This window comes from Haliotis rubra, unplaced genomic scaffold (assembly GCF_003918875.1).
Source record: "Haliotis rubra isolate DU_JTF1 unplaced genomic scaffold, ASM391887v1 Scf567, whole genome shotgun sequence".
Taxonomy (NCBI): Eukaryota; Metazoa; Mollusca; class Gastropoda; order Lepetellida; family Haliotidae; genus Haliotis; species Haliotis rubra.
Genome location: NW_025767265.1, coordinates 690069 through 711790, shown reverse-complemented (window position 1 = coordinate 711790; position 21722 = coordinate 690069). Strand labels below are relative to the sequence as shown.

The 21722-nt window shown below is 40.9% G+C and overlaps 2 protein-coding genes across 2 annotated transcripts; one reads left to right on the top strand and one right to left on the bottom strand.

Moving 5' to 3' along the window:
• The first annotated feature begins 3135 nt into the window (after positions 1–3135).
• Positions 3136–9434, top strand: LOC124254164 (interleukin 17-like protein). The gene is made up of 2 exons (XM_046688037.1): positions 3136–3226; positions 8902–9434. The coding sequence occupies exons 1-2, from the start codon at positions 3136–3138 to the stop codon at positions 9432–9434; spliced, it is 624 nt and encodes a 207-aa protein (XP_046543993.1).
• A 7799-nt stretch (positions 9435–17233) lies between these two features.
• On the bottom strand, positions 17234–18440 carry LOC124254184 (interleukin 17-like protein). The gene has a single exon (XM_046688070.1). The coding sequence runs from the start codon at positions 18410–18412 to the stop codon at positions 17765–17767; it is 648 nt and encodes a 215-aa protein (XP_046544026.1). The 5' UTR covers positions 18413–18440; the 3' UTR covers positions 17234–17764.
• Positions 18441–21722: the final 3282 nt, after the last annotated feature.

The window sequence follows — 21722 nt, the reverse complement described above, 5'->3', positions numbered from 1 at the left end:
TAGGACTCAGCTGGTAGTAGGACTCCAGCACCCCATTGCTGGTAGTAGGACTCAGCACCCCATTGCTGGTAGTAGGACTCCAGCACCCCATTGCTGGTAGTAGGACTCCAGCACCCCATTGCTGGTAGTAGGACTTGCAGCACCCCATTGCTGGTAGTAGGACTCAGCACCCCATTGCTGGTAGCTCAGCACCCCATTGCTGGTAGTAGGACTGGCTGGTAGTAGGACTCCAGCACCCCATTGCTGGTAGTAGGACTCAGCACCCCATTGCTGGTATTGCTTGCTGGTAGTAGGACTCAGGCACAGGACTCCAGCACCCATTGCTGGTAGTAGGACTCAGCACCCCATTGCTGGTAGTAGGACTCAGCACCCCATTGCTGGTAGTAGGACTCCAGCACCCCATTGCTGGTAGTAGGACTCAGCACCCCATTGCTGTAGTAGACTCAGCACCCCATTGCTGGTAGTAGGACTCAGCACCCATTGCTGGTAGTAGGACTCAGCACCCCATTGCTGGTAGTAGGACTCAGCACCCCATTGCACTCAGCACCCCATTGCTGGTAGTAGGACTCAGCACCCCATTGCTGGTAGTAGGACTCAGCACCCCATTGCTGGTAGTAGGACTCAGCACCCCATTGCTGGTAGTAGGACTCAGCACCCCATTGCTGGTAGTAGGACTCAGCACCCCATTGCTGGTTAGGACTCAGCACCCCATTGTTGGTAGGACTCAGCACCCCATTGCTGGTAGTAGGACTCAGCACCCCATTGCTGGTAGTAGGACTCAGCACCCCATTGCTGGTAGTAGGACTCAGCACCCCATTGCTGGTAGTAGGACTCAGCACCCCATTGCTGGTAGTAGGACTCAGCACCCCATTGCTGGTAGTAGGACTCAGCACCCCATTGCTGGTAGTAGGACTCAGCACCCCATTGCTGGTAGTAGGACTCAGCACCCCATTGCTGGTACTAGGACGAGACCGAATTGGGCAATCAGTGAGCCGTGGGTGGCGCCCCTGTGTTGGTGGAGGCCGGGATTCTGGTTGTTAAGGGCACTGGGCATATCTTTTCAAAAATTTCTTATTGATTGCAGACAGGCTTGACAGGCTCGAAAAACAAGAAAAAAAGCCGAGAGCAGTTTCAATATATATTCTTCCCTTGTCAATTTCAGATATGTCGAAATGATTTAGCATGTTTAGATACAGTTCTCATTGCATACAGTGGCTGGAAGATATGACATAACCCCTCGTGACCAGAGAACATGTTGTGGTTGTATTTGTCAACAGGATTATGTCGAAAGTAAATTCCATTTTTGCTAGTGTGCCAAATGTATGATGATGTCTGGAAACAGTTCCTTCCGGCTAAATTCTATCTAAACCCTACTCTCCAAAGTCCAAGATATTGATGTCTTGTGAAAATGAGACTGTATTTAGAAATGATGCTGTATTCATATACTATACTTTTTCTAATTTTGCGACATATAACTATAAAGTAATTGTATGGAAATAATGCTACATGTACATCTATGCAATACGATTGCTTTAAGTATGGTTTGATTAATCATATTTGTTTGATATTGTGTGATTTATTTATCTTTTTTACTTCAGCAACATTAAAAGACAATTGCAGCTTTGTCATAATAAACTACACAAATGGTTACTGGAAAAATAGTGTTCAAAATCTAAATATGTTGTATCCATTTTTATAACATAAAATGTATAGGGACACAGCAATTTTCCTTAAAACAACTCCTAGCAAAATCATTAAAAAACGAATAAACTTTTGTTTATTGTACTCTTTTAACCATTACATATGAAAGGCGTGTGGTTAGTCTTTAGCGGAACACCAAATTCATTCTTAAAAAAATGTGGTTAATTAATACCGAGCGATTAAAAGTTGCCAAAAAGTCGTCTGCTTCCCTCTCGCCCGCCAACGAAACCACATTATTTAACTCCGTGGCCAGAGCACTGCAGCGAACCGGAAGTCACGTTATGTGAGGAAGGATTTTCAATTAGTATATAAAATGTGTAACAAGCTCGTCAATTTGCTGATTTCTCGACGTCAACGAAGACATGCCTAATCGTTGCGTTGCCGTCAATTGCTCCCAGGGGTCGGGTGATGGTGTCACCACGCACAGATTTCCACCGAACCCCGCAGTTCGTGCTAAATGGGTTACGTTTGTGAGTGCGCAGCGAGCGTTGTGGAAGTTTGGAACGATATCTTACTTGTGTTCAAATCACTTCACGGAAGTTAAAAATCAAAAATACTTACTAGATGTAGTAAAATATGTATTTGATTGATGACCAAAAGGATTTTGCATGATACAACTTTCTTGCAACGATTTCTTCCGTTCGCGGGAGAGAATTGTGCACTGTTGTCAGAAAGGGTGTCGTCTCAGGACGCCGACCTTTCGATTTTCCACTAGTCTCAGGACGCCAACCTGCGGTTTCCTTTGAAGGTTAGGTTCTGATTAGGCGTGATTAGGGTTGCGGATAATCTACTCTAGATGTTTCCATAAGGTGAACTCGTCGCACATGTCACTTCCAATTGATTGAAAAATTTACAATAACACTTAGCAGAGTGCCAATATTGAACACTGTTCATATCTTTGGTATAAATATCTATGGAATGGCCAATGGATTCACATTCGATTTCGAAATGACAAATGCACAGCTAGATAGAGATTCATCGCTACAGCTCTCGGCAGTCGTTACTTGGTTGTTGGCGGGTTCACGTACAGAGTCAGCAAGAGACAACGAGACTGGATATCTTGGATATGTGCTGCAAAAGACAGCAAATCCACAGCATCAACAACGAATGACATCGTCACCATGGTGAAAGATGAACACAATCATCAAACGGTCACGAGTGCTATTAAGGTAAGAGTTTAAATTCTTATATCTGTATAAATATTATTCAGTGATTGCCACAGTTTTGTCGAATTTTATAACAGTGTTTCAGTAAGCTGCTTAATAAATGGAACAGTTTGGAATCAAATGGTTAATGACTCTTTGTTTGTTTGTTGGACCCAAATGGTTAAGAATTCTTTGCTTTTTTGTAGGCGAAGGAGACGCTAGAAAAGCTGAAGGTGGAGACTGCTTCGACCCTCCAGCCCATGCAGTCCCTCTACGAAGAAGGCCTTAAATGAAAGATGGAAGTTGGAATGATGAGACCAAAACCATGATTGCTGCCATGCCAACCTTCCTGGTGTGCCCGGAGCTCTCTACTGAGCCAGGCGAGCGGTGATGCCACCACTTCCCCTCAGACGAGAAGACCTGGTTTTCCCTGATGAATACAATCCACGCCTAAAGAAATACGTCGGCAAGGCATGTTCGATCTCGTGTCGTCCCTGTCACGAGAACAGACCAACACGGAAAACAAGCTGGTCCAGTATACATGGATGTGGAGCGACAACTGGATGACATCCGTCACCAGCTTCAACAAGGAACACTGTCCGTGAGGCAGTTTGCTGATTCAGCACCCCACCCCACCCTTATTGCATTTGGGTTAAAATTTACGAAAAAAATGTGTGCTATATGAATTTACGATGTATTTATAATATTAAAAATGGCATGTATTTGTTGATGTGAATCATTGCAAAAAAATGTTAAAGGTCACATGCAACGTAAAACACAACTTTGCAGATTCTGATACCTTTCGGTATGGACTTACCGAAACAAATCGTCAAAAATGCAAATTCAACTTGAAAAATAACGAGATAAAAAAAAACGCGCGAAATTGGAGTTCAAACGTTTCACTATTTTTCCCCAGACTTTTCTGGGGAAAACGGGTTTCAACAGCTGGGCTGCGCTCATAGCACGTGCGCAAGTAAATAGGTTCGCGCAGCTTGGAAGCGGGTTGTCGGGTGAATACTCGGTGAAGGCTTTGGTGTGAGCTATTTTTCTAATGTTTTGTTGATATCTCACAGGCGCGAGCTTTATATGTTATGACAGTAAATTAACTGTTTATATAATTTCATTTGTCTATTTCACCACACGTTCTTCTTACCGAGACACTTTCTCAGTTCGATACTTAAAAGCAATGTCATTATTTAGCGTTGACAGAATTTCTAACTGTGATATAGATATGTCGTTGTCACAGACAAAACTCAATGTCTTGTTTTATTGACACCTGTGTGTCTACCTGCCTGTCTGCAAATGACAATATTCAATACACAGCTGCTATCACTGACCACATGCAATTTGAACTTAACACCAATCAGGCTATACACCATAAACAAAATGCAATGATTTATGGCCCCAGTTCGGTCTCTGTCACATTATGTAATTACACAGACAGGCAGGTGTGATACTTGAACACATGACATGTTATGATGTCTGTTGATTGCAAAAACACAAAAAATGAGCATGTATTTACAAAATCCAACATCTCTATATATACACACACAATTAGCCGTGAGGACATCTGCAAATGAACCAGCCGTTACACTTGAGTGCTCACCCGACCGCTCTCACTGGGTTCGGTATCCCGGCTGCTTCGTTTCTTGGGAAGTAAACCGAAGTACACAATTTTGCACTTTTGATTTGCGATTGTACGCTTATAATTTTATTTATATGTTTTTTCATAACCAGCAATGTATATTATATGTCATGAATAAGTGATAACTGTGTTTTAATTATGTTTGATTTTTTGGTTGCATGTGACCTTTAAAATCTGTCAACTGAGTGTTTCAGGTATGGAAATAAACTGATAAAAATCTAAACTGTTGTCATCTTCTCATTAGGTGTGCTCTCATCCGCATAATCCGGATTATCCTCCTCTAACAACTCGTTGATCCTTCATTGTCCTCGTAATCCATTATTAATTGGCAAAATGAAACTAGTCTCAGGACGTCGACCTTTATATTTCACTCAACCGTAACGTTTGGTCGAAAGGTCGGCGTTATGAGCCTGGACCGTCAGAAAGGTCGATTTAAGTTAATTAAAGGTCGAAATAAGTAGTTTTAATGACTGGGTTTCATTTATAACCATATCAATAAATGATTTATATATTTGTACCCCTTTAAAGAAGACAAGTTTGGAGTCATAGCATTTGCATTCAAATTAAATACTTCTTCGCCTCTATAGATCACTGGTTAGATCCGAACTTGACTATAGATGTTTCGTATATGGTATGGAGAGTTTGGAGAGCTCGATACAATTCATAACCAAGCCATCAGAATAGTTTTGGGGACAGTAAGAACATCCCTGTAGAGATAATGTGTTGAAGCAAATGAATCATGGTTAAAGTTTAGAGTGGTTAAACTCGCCATCCAGTAAATATATACTCTCAGGTACAACTCGCCATCCAGTAAATATATACTCTCAGGTACAACTCGCCATCCAGTAAATATATACTCTCAGGTACAACTCGCCATCCAGTAAATATATACTCTCAGGTACAACTCGCCATCCAGTAAATATATACTCTCAGGTGCAACTAAGCCAGCTGTCAACTGTACTTTCAATCCGACTTATCAGGATTTGTATGATAACAAACCGAAGTCGATTGCACTTGCCAGAATTTGTCACTGACAAAACTGATGAAGGCTGCTACAAATACCTTATTGTACGAACAGACATTTCTAGAAATCAAAGATAGATATCATACTTACAAAAGTCTATACACAGCCTGATCGAAAGATGGAGTAAAGGTATCAGGTTAAGATAAAGTCTCTCTCTCTCACACACACACACACACACACACACACACACACACACACACACGGACACGCACACACACACACACACACACGCACACACGGACACGCACACACACACACGCACACACACACACGCACGAGCGTAAGGAATGATCCACAAGTTAAGCTGTGGCTGTGGTGAAACCTCCCGTCCCGTTTATACCCCCATTAAAGTACATACAACTTTAACATCCAAGGCAGACAGAGAATCAGCCCTCTCAGATCACCAACAAACATTCCCTACCCATCTAATCGAGTTTGAGATCCTATACACCACGCATCATGACTTCACGAAAAGAAACCTTTTGGAAGCCATCGAAATTCGCCACCACAAACCTTTTATCAAAGGTGCTAAATACTGTCGGCCTTTGAAGAATTATTCAGGCTATAGACTCTATCATAGCACCCTATCAGCTTGTTTTTACGAGTCAACTTACTACTTCCACAATACATGACACATTTAATGGCTTCATCACTTGCGCTATTTGCTTGTTCTTCTTAGTCCCTACCTGGCCTCATCCAAAAATGTACTGCTTGCTATTCAATTACATGCTGCTGTTAATGTTAATCTGCTGTTTACCACAACATACCATGTTATCTCCTGTTTACCATAACATACCATGTTATCTCCTGTTTACCATAACATACCATGTTATCTCCTGTTTACCATAACATACCATGTTATCTCCTGTTTACCATAACATACCATGTTATCTCCTGTTTACCATAACATACCATGTTATCTCCTGTTAACCATAACATACCATGTTATCTCCTGTTTATCATAACATACCATGTTATCTCCTGTTTACCATAACATACCATGTTATCTCCTGTTTACCATAACATACCATGTTATCTCCTGTTTATCATAACATACCATGTTATCTCCTGTTTATCATAACATACCATGTTATCTCCTGTTTATCATAACATACCATGTTATCTGCTGTTTACCATAACATACCATGTTATCTCCTGTTTACCATAACATACCATGTTATCTCCTGTTTATCATAACATACCATGTTATCTCCTGTTTACCATAACATACCATGTTATCTCCTGTTTATCATAACATACCATGTTATCTCCTGTTTACCATAACATACCATGTTATCTCCTGTTTATCATAACATACCATGTTATCTGCTGTTTATCATAACATACCATGTTATCTCCTGTTTATCACAACATGCCATGTTATCTCCTGTTTATCACAACATACCATGTTATCTCCTGTTTATCACAACATGCCATGTTATCTCCTGTTTATCACAACATACCATGTTATCTCCTGTTTATCACAACATGCCATGTTATCTCCTGTTTATCATAACATACCATGTTATCTGCTGTTTATCACAACATACCATGTTATCTCCTGTTTATCATAACATACCATGTTATCTGCTGTTTACCATAACATACCATGTTATCTCCTGTTTATCATAACATACCATGTTATCTCCTGTTTATCATAACATACCATGTTATCTCCTGTTTATCATAACATACCATGTTATCTGCTGTTTATCATAACATACCATGTTATCTCCTGTTTATCACAACATACCATGTTATCTCCTGTTTATCACAACATACCATGTTATCTGCTGTTTGTCACAACATACCATGTTATCTCCTGTTTGTCACAACATACCATGTGGGGCGGTGGGGTAGCCTAATGGTTAAAGCGTTGGCTCGTTACGCCGAAGACCCGGGTTCGAATCCCCACATGGGCACAATTTGTGAAGCCCATTTCTGGTGTTCCCCGCCATGATGTTGCTGGAATATTGCTAAAAGCGGCGTAAAACCAAACTCAGTCAGTCACAACATACCATGTTATCTCCTGTTTGTCACAACATACTAGGTTATATATACTTCTCGTCACATGGCTGTTGTCACTTTTAACTTGATATCGGTGTAAGAATCTACACAGAAACGATGCTCCATGCAATAAACAAGAAGTTGTTATCCATAAAGTTGAGTGCTTCATTACAAATGCTATTTCATCTTTCTTTTGAAACAGTTTCCCTTCTCACACAAAAATCACCAAATTTTCAATTTTAATCAGTAACCATATCTTTCTCAATATGCCCTTCACCTGCAATTGAAACTGATGAATTCGTGAATAAATCAATAAAAAGAAGAATATGTCAAATTTGTTTCCCCATTTGTCTCCCCCACCTCCGTATCCAACCAGCAACCAGCATAGGTGGTACAGGTAAGTCCTAGCTGTCACTGGACCACGAAGGATGTGCTCGGAAACAGATGTGAGGATGTGAGGAGATTCTGGTATCACTGACCCGACATGAGTTACTCCTGGTGGCTACAGCCCTGCACTCGGGGTGGTGGGGTAGCCTAGAGGTTAAAGCGGTCGCTCGTAACGACCCGGGTTCGATTCCTCACATGGGTACAATGTGTGAAGTCCATTTCTTGTGTCACCCGCTGTGATATTGCTGGAATATTGCTAAAGGCTGCGTAAAACTAAACTCACTCACTCACTCATTACTGGAGTCTAGATTAACGGGGGTTTGATGTCGTGGCGCATTAAGGTGCCACGTTACACCTGTGCTTCACGAGGCTCACAATTTTTAAATACATATGTTGCAACTGGTTGCAAAAAAATCATAACATCATATCATAACATTACACCAGCCCTTGAGTTAATTAGTTGTAGTTGTAGTTGTAGTTCTAGCCTCAAACGTCGCTTACATCATGTTTCTGCCAAAGCTGGGCTACACGTTAAATAAACCTAAACCGTACAGTGTGTGTGCGTGGTCTGGAAGCATCGTCAGCTTCAGCAACAGGCAGCAGCTGTTGGGATCCACACGACTTGGCGTCATCTCAAGGCGTGATAATGAGCACGGGAGAGGGCGGGGGATACCAAGTTGATACCACTTCAAAGTTGAAGGTACATATATATTAGTTGTTGATTAGGTTTAGGTAGATGTGTGTTTGTTGATCAGAACAAAAAACATATCACGTCACCAAAGGATATTGCAGTCATGATAGTGCGGAAATAGTACCAGTAACCGGATTTGTTGGTGTATAAAATAAGCCCCCTGTCTGACAGTCAACTTAAATCCCCATGCTCAGCATTTAGCCTGTGCTCTGCACCTCGTCACATTCTGACAGTCAGCTGCCTGTTTCACGAACTTACATTTCCAACATGCTTTTTGAGTTGTGCGTTTTGATGTGTGTAGGGATCCTCTCTACGTCCGCTCTACCTGTTGACGACGCCTGGAAGCACGTGGTCAGACAACGTCGTAACGCCGACAACTGTCAACCACCTCAAGACGTCCATCAGCTCTTCCAAAGTCTCAACGCCAACACCAACGTCTCTATCTTTCTTCGTAACGCTCAAGATGGCAGACAAGGGTCACTCGGTAGTTGGAACACCGACCATGTATCCAACACCACTAACCAAGAAGGAATCACCTGTCCCAGCAGCGTCAGTGACGACCCTAACGACCCCCTGTGGAGGAGGTCACTCTGTCCCTGGTACTACAACGTCGTCAACAACAACCGGCGATACCCAAGTGCCATCCCAGAGGCCGTCTGTAGATGTGACAGATGTGTCGACAATCGCCAAGCCAAGTGCGAGAGAGTTACCACTCAAATCCGAGTTTTAGAACGAACTGGTTGTATAAATGGTTTCTTTATCTACAAGCCAAAAAGCGTTCCTGTCTCCGTCGGCTGTACGTGTGTGAAGCGACCGATAGCGACAGTAGGTTGATCACCACCCGGACAGTATCAGATAGTGAAAGCAGGTGTGGAGGTTCTTTTGGGGCGTCCTACACGAGAGACTTGTTGACGATAGCGTCACTTTACAGGGAAAGGAGCGTCAATTCTCCCGCTTCTTCCGTTTAGGTTGATATCCACAATTTCAAACATTTTCGCTTTTCGTCCAAGAATGATATGTTGTTTCTTCACGTATTTTTATAAAATATTTTATATGAAGAAATGTTTACAAGGCTGCATATTTTTTATTTGTATTTTTGTATTACGAAAGACTATATCGTTGTTTTGATTTTCACGTATTTTTATAAAATATTTTATATGAAGGAATGTTTACAAGGATGCATATTTGTTATGTGTATTTTTGTATTACGAAAGACTATATAATTGTCTTGATTGACAATTTGTTGTCATTTAGTTAATAAGATAATTATATAACCCACAATGGCATTCCATCCAGATGCAGCTTGTCATCACTACCGTTGTTTGTCTTTCATGAGTTGAATAAATGTCGTTTCTAAATGGAAGCCTTCCTACTTCCTGTTTAGTCGAGGATCAAATTACCTGTACAGGACACGGTGTATATTTGAGTGAGTGAGCAAGTGAGTAAGTGACTTTGGTTTAGACAACCTATAGCAATATTGCAGCAAAATCACATCATTATCACGTATCGTATCCATGAAGGGAATCGCAGATTCCCTGCGTGACAGGGAACTCCTTTCCCAACTGGCTTAACAGCTATAGATCCGCAACTAAATGAGCATCGATGAGGAGGTGGAGTGGGCGGCTTCAAGATCGGTCCATTTAGATAGACCAGTACATGCAGCACGAGTGGTGTGTTTGTTTGTTTGTGTTTGTGTGTTTGTATGTTGTGTTTGTTTGTGTTGTGTGTAAATTGTGTGTTTGCGTTTTGTGTTGTGAGTTTGTGTTTCTGTGTCGTTTGTGTTTGTGTTGTGTTGTGTGTTTGTGTTGTGTGTGTTTGTTGGTGTGTTGTGTGTTAGTAATTGGTTTGTGTTGTGTGTTTGTGTTGTGTGTGTTTGTTGGTGTGTTGTGTGTTAGTGTTTGGTTTGTGTTGTGTTTATTTGTGTGTTCTGTGTTTGTGTGTTGTGTGCGTTCGTTTGTGCGTTCGTTTGTGTGTTGTGTGTTTGTTTGTTTGTGTGTGTGTGTGGGGGGGTGGGGTGTTTGATCTATACCTACAATTGTGACGTCATTGTGATTGACGTCATGTTACATGCTCGCCACAGAGCAATAGCGTCGCTAAATGTAATAAGCGTGGGTAAGCTTGAGCCAGCTGACCGGAGGTGAGGTGAGGTGAAATTGGGTTTAGAAAATTTCGCTCATATGACGACGTGCATGCGTGTGTATGTGTATGTGCGGCTGCGTGTACTAGCCCAGACTTAAGCTGGTTTTATAGTGCTAGCCCACTGAGATGCCATGCCGCAGTGAAGCATGAATACCCCACTCAGACACATTATACTGACTCCGAGCCGACCAGTCCTTGTTGTACCCATTAATGCCGAGCGCAAGGCAGGGACCAACAAGTAGTGCTATGACATTCTCTGTTCTAAAATGACAACGTAATGAATGTATGTCTTTGAAACGAAACCACTTTGTACTTACAATGTATATTAATGCAGACTTGTTCTCGTCACTATATGGCTGGAATAATGCCGATGTGACGTAAAGCCCAACTCAACTCAACTCAACTCAACTCAACTATTGTTTAATGACGTCAAAGAAGACGCAATACAGAAACAATGCTTGCTAGGCAAAAGTGATGTGTGCACATTTCCGCATATGATATATATATATATATATATATTATATTATGTATTTGTTTCGAACCGTCGCACTTAAGAAATACGAAATGATGTTATCCATAAAAGTTATATAGATATGTTGTCCGATTATGTTGTCCATTATATATCCATATAACTTAATGGACAACATAATCGGACAACATATCTATATAACTTTTACAAATTCTTATACCGTTGTCAAGCAGGAATTTCATTAAATTAAATAGTTGATTGTTATAATCTGTGTAAAACATTTAAACCAACACTCATGCATATTAAGCGGCTACATGAACATTATGCATGTTATTATTCGGGTAAACAAATCTTGTAGTGTTACTCAGAAATGCTGTATATGATGAAATCCTGTAACCTGTGGCCCAATCCTATGTTTTTTATGTGTAGGAAATATACATACGCGGCTGGCTATTCGACACGCGCCAACTGTGACGTTATCTTCAGGGCGGAAGTGACGGCTTGTGGTTCAGAAGACAACTCTTGTGCAATGCATGATTCGGGGAAGTCCCGATAGGAACAGAAGCCAAGTGCTGAAGGCGTCCAGGGAATATAATAACACTGTATTAGTAACCCATGAGTTTATAGTGCAGTGAAAATAGTAGTAGTTGTAATAGTAGCAGCAGCAGTTGTAGTTATAGCAGTAGTTGCAGCATCAGTGGTAGTTGTTGTTGTAGTAGAAGTAGTAGTAGTAGCAGTAGTAGTAGTAGTAGTAGTAGTAGTAGTAGTAGAATGACAGGTCTTTATGGATGATCAACTTCTTTATTGTACAATAGCGACGATTCAGTATAGATACGTATACCGTTAACTTGTTTGAGTGGCATTTAGAAGTTGGTGAGATGAACAACGAGGAGAGTTCTATGAATATACAACTTCTTTAATATAATATGAGCGAAGTTTCGGTCAAGCAAATGATAACGATGTTAGTAGCTACACCGAAACGTCGCTCATATTATATTGAAGAAGTTGTATATCCATTGAACTCTCCTCGTTGTTCACGTATACCGTTTTCAAGCATATAGATTCTCATACCGTTTTTCATGCTTGGAAACGGTATACGTACGAGGGTCGGCCAAACCTACAAAATAATACAAATGCAGCTGTTTTATGTTTTATTTTTCTACATATTATCTGTCAATCTCAAGCAAACTTGGTTTTACTATGTTCCAGCCTCACGATCCCCATTTTGTTTGACTTTTTATCTTGGTACTCCCCAAAAACGGAAAATCTGCAATAAATGCATCACAAACTTTAGGAAACAAATTATTCAAGCAACATTTTGTGTGTTTGAGATAGGTAGTCCGCAACAATCAAACTTAGATATTTAAGTGCATAAACATTTAATTTTAAACTACAGTCGCTTGTGACTCCCCAATTCATGTGTACTGAAAGAGCTTGTTTTGGAGACACTACCCACCCCCTTTCAAATGACGTAATCATAAGGACATAACTTATTCTAATGTTTTCACTTATTCATATATGATGTCAGGGGTTCAAACAAGTGTCAGTTCTCAATATATTGTAAACAGTGCCAGCTTGAATATCTGGACACAATAGGGTTTTTAGAAATATTATACCCCAATATGTTATGATGACTAATATCTCGTTAACCACATTACCCACATATGTGAAATTTTGGATGTGGCTTTGCTAACGATTCCTTCAAAATAAAATGGAAGCATTTCAAACATTGGACATCGAGAATATAGTTAGGCCGACTACGTTTTGATCAACCCGAAACGTCGCTATTGTACAACAAAAAGTTGACTAGTCCTGGCATCCCTCTCAAACAGTAGTAGCAGTAGTAGTAGTAGCAGCAACAGTAGCAGCAGCAGCAGTAGACTAACAACTAGTCTCTGAAATGAACATATTTTACTGGAAAAAGTTCATAGTAAAAATAATATAATATAATGAAAATGAGCCCTGAGACTTTCTTCATTTTCAGAAGCTGAGGAAATCTAGATTTGCCACATTTTCAAGACTTGCGTGGACTTTCTTGGATATATTTGCTTCAGGGTCTGTACGACAGACTACAGCAGCAGTAGTAGAACGGAGACAATACATAAATGTTGTAATTAGTGCCCTGTGTAAAGCGGGAACATAAGTTGGATCGAATGCATGAAATTGTTGTCAGAAGTCCAATATTCGCGTTGAGTATTTAAATGATTTAAACCAAACTTGCCACGACTACTGGCTTGTCCGATCCAGGTCTCTTTAGTAGTCCTCCCCTAGTCTGTAGTCTGGACCCTCAAATAAATATATCCCATGTAGCCCATGCAAGTCTAGAATATGTGGCAAGTCTAGAATATGTGGCAAGTCTAGAATATGTGGCAAGTCTAGATTGCCACAGTTTCGGTTTCTGAAAATGAAGAAATACTCTGGGCTCCTTTTCATTATATTTTATGATATTAATTTAGGAACTGTTTTCTATGTAAAATAATGTCACTTCAGAGACTAGATGTTAGTCAAGTCCTTCCCCAATATTAATTTCAATTTACAAAAGTACAGACAGGGGGTGGCAAGTGATTGTGACGTTGTTTCTGACGTGCTTCGCTCGATAGCGCCACATTCCCACGGCGAAATGAGCCAATCAGCATCGTGTGAGCCTCCCGTGAGTAGCCAATGAGATTCTTGAAGAGTTTTTACAACATATACAGCTTCTACGCAACTACATCCGGTTTGCTCCGTGAGCAAACATTTCTACAGTATCAGAGATAATTTAGTTTCCAAGATGCTAATTTTAGTACGAGGGTGTTGAAAAAGGGTTTATGATTTCAAAATGTGTAAATTTCTGTATCGCTCACAAAAATACGTTATACCGAGGTCCCCAGACGGGGCACAGCCATACGTAAATAGATCAACGATAACAGATCGTACAAACTGATAAATGTAAGTAATATTCCAGCAATATCACGGCGGGGGACGCCAGGATGGGATTCACACAGTGTACCCATGTGGGGAATCGAACCCGGGGCTTCGGCATACCGTGGCATGGCGCTATTTCGTCTCGATCTGGATGAAACTCGTAAAGACCTGGGGCTCCGTTCACGAAGCAAACCTTTACTAAGGTTAACCTTAACTCCCATTCTTTAACATTGCACTAGGCTTACGATCACCTTAGTGCTGTGTAAAAGGGGGCCCCGGGTTACACTTGGTCTTCAGCTACCAATGTCTGATAGGGTGATCGTTAATGGTAAGGAGTCTGGGAAGGGAGGGGCTGTCGAAGACCTGTAACATAGTTTATATGACTAATAGTTAATCTTTCAGGGAACATGTTCACTCTCTCTCTCTCTCTCTCTCTCTCTCTCTCTCTCTCTCCTCTCTCTCTCTCTCTCTCTCTCTCTCTCTCTCTCTCTCTCACACACACACACTCACACTCACTCACTCATTCACTCTCACACACACGAACACCGCTAACACCACCACCCACAAATACACCCACCATCTACCCTGTAATACATGATCAGTAACTCAGTAGAGTTCGGAATTATTTCAGTTAAATAAACCCCCTATAGCTGTGATACCTTTCCGTGTCCCCACCCCACTTCTTTCGTTCCCATTACGCCTTAATCAGCTCTCGACAATAAAGGCCCCCATGGCCAACCCCGCTACGTGCTACTCTCTCTCAATGTGGACGGAGCTCCCGGCCCGTGTATTTCACGATGTAGTTTTATTATATCACTTCATAAGGCGGAAGGCCATCAACTGCCCTGCTCTATATACTGTACATCATGGCGGCTAATACTTCCTTGTCTGGCTAAGAGTGTATGGCTGCATCTCGTGGATGACGTTCACTATCAGTTTAATGACAGTCCTAGGTCGCTTTCTTCAGCAAATAATGGGATCAAGAATGAGGATGGTGCAGGTTAAGTTTAGGAGACTGAATGTATGATGTAGAGGGAGAGATTTGTTTCGCATCTTTGGAAGATTCTCTGTCGCTCTCTCGCTGACATACTGACCTACATCTGTGGTATTCATACTGCAATTGTTCAGTCAATATAAACAGCGAAGTATTACAGACAATATTTAAATTTGATCAGTTAGAAATTTCATCGATAATATCAGTTATTTGATAGGAGCACCTTCAGAATACAGCGCCACAACTTCTCGTGAGGCCGTTCTCAGCAAAGAACACAGAGAGGCGCTCAGGGACTCGACAACCCTGTAGCAGTCTGACGTCACAGAGCATTGTTTTGGGCAACAAAGTTTCACAAATTACGTCATAAGTTATTGTGATGTAATTTGTCACGTTTGTATTGCTGTATTCTGTAGGTGACATAGATAAGAATGATCACAGGTACACTGTTGGGATGTGATAAAATAGAGAATCTCACCCAAGTGTCTTCTGATATCAATTATATCAACACGAGTTGATAAAGTTTTTTACCTTTATCAACGAGTGTTGATATATTTGATATCAGAAGACACGAGGGTGAGATTCTATTTATCATCCAAAATCACTCTTCATTAATTTTCAATGCAAAATGTACATCTCTGAACATGGTACTGCCATTAGACTTGCAGTGCAGCGATGTCATAGCATTGTGACGTCATCAAGTACATGACGTCATTGCATTGTCAGGGCATTGTACAAAATCTACTGTCAAAACGATATCTCCTAGGAGATATCGTTTGATCTCACACAAGCGATATCTCCTGTGGAACACAGTTTTGGATGATAATTATGTTTATTACCCACGTGGTCAAGGTATGGGTAGTTGCATACTAATCTCGTACGTCACACGAGCGTCGTATCGCATTGACCTGTGTCGTAACGACTTGACCTGAGATTCTAACGATTTGATTGGATAACCGATGACCTCTCAATTAGGTCACATTCTGACGTAACTATTTGTTCATTCATAACAAACACGTGAATTCATTCATTCTACAACTAAATGCATTGTGGGAATGTAAACATTGCGAACGTTGCCGTGTCGCTGTTTAATTGTGAGTCGAACTGAGACATTATATTCGTCGAAAAACATGATGCAATGTTTCCACCAGTGATGTTAGACGAATGAAGCAACTGCAAACCAAGAAACGTGGTGCTACGGAGTAGTTTACTGTAGGAGGCTGTACGAGGCGATGACAACTGCCATGCATCGTGACGTCGGTTACCAAGGGAGTGACGTCATTACAGTGTGACGTCATGCAAATGTTGTACTACAGTACAAAACTCTTCCACAACCTCTTTATGAAACCGGTTTCGGTTTGAAACCAAAATATTAACAAAAATACGATATTTTGTCAATTTAATGCATGTAAGACGTGGGTAATAAATAAAATACCACACTCGGTCTCATTACATACGAATTATACGAAGGACCATACCATAGGAAGGACACTCGTTTCGTATAATTCGTATGTAATGAGACCTCGTGTAGTATTCTCTATTTATTATCTACGAGATCGCAAATATCGGGGTTCATATTTTTCAAACGATGCCCTAGAGCAAAATATCTCTTTGTCATGGTGACGTGACGTCATGACCAATGCTATGACGTCACGTTTCTTCTGTGACGTTGCGTTCTACATGCGGCGACGGCGGGTAGAGAGCCTATGTTTGAAAGTAGATTTGGGTTATTTTCCTCAATTTGACGACTTCGGTAATAAGCAGAATATCATATTCGAGTCCGTATCGTACTATGTTTACCACACTCGTGCCTAAATATCGGTATATCTCTCGCTCTCGCTCGGGAAATACCAACATTTAGGCACTCGTGTCGTGAACATAGTATGCCATGGGCACTCATATGATATCCCCTATGACGTCGGAATGGTCGTACGGAGAAGCGGGCATGAAAGGATTGGTTTTGGAGAGACAGCGACTGGCCAATCGTATGGCACGTACATTCAAAATATGGTAACATGTGTGGTTGTGACGAGTGACTAGTGGCCAGATCCTTGAATATTATTTGACACTGGCGGAGAAGGAAAAACTCTCTTTTAGAAAACAATGTTTATTCAACGTGTTAACAAAAAAATAACAGTATACATGTACAACAGATGTTGGGTGAATGGAATGACATTGAGTATATCATGATAAACAATAACAATAACAAGCAAGATTTAACTTGATGCGTTGTACTCCTAATGCCCATAGCAATATGGCGCTGTATATGTACAAATCCACATATTCACAATAAGTATAAAATATACACAATCATTTATCAATAAAACATTAAAACATAATTATTAGATATTAACTACAATGAGTGGTAAACAATAAATATCACAATGTATGATAAGTGCAAATGACCACAGTAATTAAAACCATTCAATAATTTATAATTTATTTATGAATAAAAATGGATTCAGGAAATGTCGTGGTGATGTATGAAAAACACAAAGTACATGTTATTTCATACCGGGACGGAATTGCAATGTTTAAACAATAAATATGTAGCTTAAAGGGACGGTTGTCAGACACTGACTTTCTGGGTATTTCCTCACTGGAAATGTTTCACTGTAAGAAGACATCATCAATCTGTGACATCGTCTACAAGTCTCCCGTCTATTCGGCACATCCATAATCCCCACAATCGCTTCCACCGTCTGATGCTTTCGGGGCGGTGTTGGAACCCACTGTTGTTGTCCGGCTTTTGGCACAAGTACACCCAACGAAGTGAGTAATGAGTTTGGGTTTGTAGACAAAGAAACCATTTTCACAACCAGTTTCTTCTAAAACTCGGATTTGAGTGGAAACTCTCTCGCACTGGTTTTGGTTGTTGTCAACGCACTTGTCACACTTACACACGGCCTGGGGGATGGCACTTGGGTAGTGACCGGCGGGGAGGTTGGTGACGTTGTAGTACCAGGGACAGAGGGATCTCCTCCACAGGGGGTCGTTAGGGTCGTCACTGACGCTGCTGGGACAGGTGATGCCGTCGAGGTTGGAACTGTCGAATACCTGGAGGGTGTTCAGCTCTCCATGTAAATATAACCCTGGTCTGGCACCTTGAGCGTTACGAAGAAAGATGGAGACGTCGGTGTTGGCGTTGAGACTTTGGAAGAGTTGGTTGATATCTTGAGGTGGTTGACAGTTGGCGACGTTACGACGTTGTCTGACCACGTGTTTCCAGGCGTCGTCAACAGGTAGAGCGGATGTAGAGAGGATCCCTACACACACCAGAACACAAAGCTCATAAATCATGTTGGACATCGACTTTGAAATGTTTTACTTCAGCAAAATTCTGTACAGCAAACAAAGTTTGAAGTGAAGTGAAGAGTGCATTGATTTGATGTGTTATATACGATATATTGTGGGGATTCCCCAGGATATACATATACATGTGTCGTACTGTAATGTGTAGGGTCACGTGATGTCCGCCAATCTCCTCAACCCCATCGGCAGTGTATTAACAGCGAACTACAACATCTTGAAAATCCCGCAGTAAGTTGAATCATGTCACAGCGGACGGAAGTTTTAAATTGCGTGGCGGAATCCACAACGCGGAACTGTTCGATTAGCAAGAAGCTGAATTATATTATTTATTTATGTATTTTTAATTTTTTGGGGTATTCTAATTGGTATTCTGCTTGCCTGAGGAAGGTGATTCAAAAAGTATTGATAATAACCGAGTGATAGCCCTATCACGTGTATCTCTAATAAAATATTTACTTTTGTAATTCATTATATTACAGATACGTTATTCTGGTCAGCAAGCTGGTTTTAGGAATGGGTTTCAAACGTCGGTCACATATATGTATACACATCTAACCACGGAAGACAGATGGGAAGTGTTGTACTTAAGTTCCAAAGTGTGTGATTCTGTATAACATTCGGGGCGGTGGGGAAGCCTAATGGTTAAAGTGTTGGCTCGTCACGCCGAAGACCCGGGTTCGAATCCCCACACTGGCACAATGTGTGAAGCCCATTTCTGGTGTCCCCAACCGTGATGTTGCTGGAATATTGCTAAAAGCGGCGTAAAACCAAACTCAGTCAGTCAGTCTGTACAACATTCTATTATGCAACTCAATGTACGTGTAATGTCATGTCTTGTATATAGAGAAATATAAAAAGTGTGGGATAATTTCTGATAAATGCAAATATGGTGTTTATTGCGTCCATTTATATCCCCCTCTTTTACCCAAATGAGTTCCCATTAATCTGCCAACGTTGCATCCCGATTTTGAAACGTTTGTTATGTTTTCAAGCACAGTTGGTGATTTGAGAAATCGAACGGATCAAACTTTGAGAGTTTTACCCCATATCGCATCACACCTGGGGCTATCGTTCACTTCGTCATGTTGTTGATCACTTCAGAAGACGACAAATCCGGGAGGTTTCATTCCCAGTCGTCGTGATGTTTTTTGACGGTTTACTAGTCAAGGTGATGACACAGTGTCTGCGTGGACTTTCCCTGCAACGGGAAAACGTCACTTCCGGTCAAGCTGTGTCACGAAATAATAATCTACATATATATTCTAATCTTACGTCAATGCCTCAGTATTTTCAAAGTAATCGTTATTGATGCAATACAGGATGTAGATTGTCGTCCGCTGGAATCTGTTGACAGAAGATGTCCGTGAACAAAGCACAACCATCCCTGTCCGGGATCCCGTCTGTTGAAATCTGCGGCAAGTTACAGGAGGTTATGGGTTAGTGTGTGAGCAGTGGTTTAGACCGTGTTTACAATAGTGTGTTAATACTGTTTGTAGGTTATGTAATCCCGAGTTGTTATCCACCAAGATGACGTCAGGGATGAGTATTGTACCATGCATCGACCAGTGCACCAGATCCCGTCTCTCGCTACTCATCACAAGCACTAGTTGCTTCAGACCCGGAAACTTACTGGCACAAGTGAGTGAGTTTAGTTTTACGCCGCACTCAGCAATATTCCAGCTATATGGCGGCGGTCTGTAAATAATCGAGTCTGGACCAGACAATCCAGTGATCAACAGCATGAGCATCGATCTGCGCAATTGGGAACCGATGACATGTGTCAACCAAGTCAGCGAAACTGACCACCCGATCCCGTTAGTCGCCTCCTACGACAAGATAGTCGCCTTTTTTATGGCAAGCACATGGGTTGCTGAAGACCTATTCTACCCCGGATCTTCACGGGTCCTTACTGGCACAATGAAGGCGGGGATTACGGACGTTTATTTAGACACCTTGCTTTGTTTGTTTTAGTTGGCTTTCTGTTTATTGAGTGTTGTTGTGTTTTGGGTATTTTTGGTTTTGTGGTTTTGGGTTGTTGTTTGTTGTTGTTGTTGTTGTTGTTGTTTTGGGGGAGGGGTATTTGTTTTGTTTTTTGTGTGTAAGGGCATTTGTTTTTAAATTCCAATTAATCATCCAAAACTGTTCTACAGGAGATATTGCTTGTGTGAGATCAGACGATATCTCCTAGGACAGTAGATTTTGTACAATGCCCTGACAATGCTATGACGTCATGGACTTGATGACGTCACAATGCTATGACATCGCTGCACTGCTATTCTACTACCGTGTTCAGAGATGTACATTTTTCATTGAAAGTGAATTTGATGATAAATAGATTCTCACCCTCTTGTCTACAGATATCAATTATATCAACACTCTTTGATAAAAGTAAAAAATCCTCGGCAACCCTCCGATATTTGTATTTTTATCAACACGTGTTGATATATTTGATATCAGTAAACACTTGGGTGAGATTCTCCATTTATCATCCAAAACTGACCCCCATTGTAGATATCGCTTGTGTGAGACCAAGCGATATCTACATTGTATATATCGCGACAACTGAATTGTCATAATGTTATAACATCGTCAGTTTATGACCTCACAATGCTTTGACATCTCTAAGAACACAGCTGACAATACACAGTTAATGACGTCACAATGTTATGACCCCACTGGGATCACTGCTCAAGGAGCCTAATAGCAGTTATGTACGTGTATTCAGATAAATTCAGATGAAGAATGATTTTGGATGATAAATAAATTCTCACCCTCGTGTTTTCTGATATCAAATTTATCATCTCGTTGATTAAAGGTAAAAATACCTCGGCAAACCTCGGATATTTGTAAGTTTATATCAGATGACAATTGAGAGTCTCTATATAGTAAGTTTGTAATGTCAATTTAAAGTAATGAACAAACGAAACATGTACAATTGACACGTGTATTCCGAGGAAACTAGTTATCTTAACATTTCAAGAGAGAAAGTTGAAATTTCATTTTAGTATAGTATTCCTGGCCTCATGCCAATCTAGTAGTAGAAACTAAACAAACTCACACCAAACCAATGACATGTTCAAATCTTGCATATGTCATAGAGTAAACCTTTTCAATAAGTTTCTGTAAAACTTCATATATTCAAACAACATAATTGTTTCCATATATATCCAAATTGCACCGAAATTCTATCCCCTTTGTCTGTTTAATGTATTCAGCAATCATTCGGTGTAGCCCTTTTATCATAAACTCCCCTCAGGGCAGGACCCTTAATTCTCAATGCCATCAGTAAATGTCAATTAACTTCTCC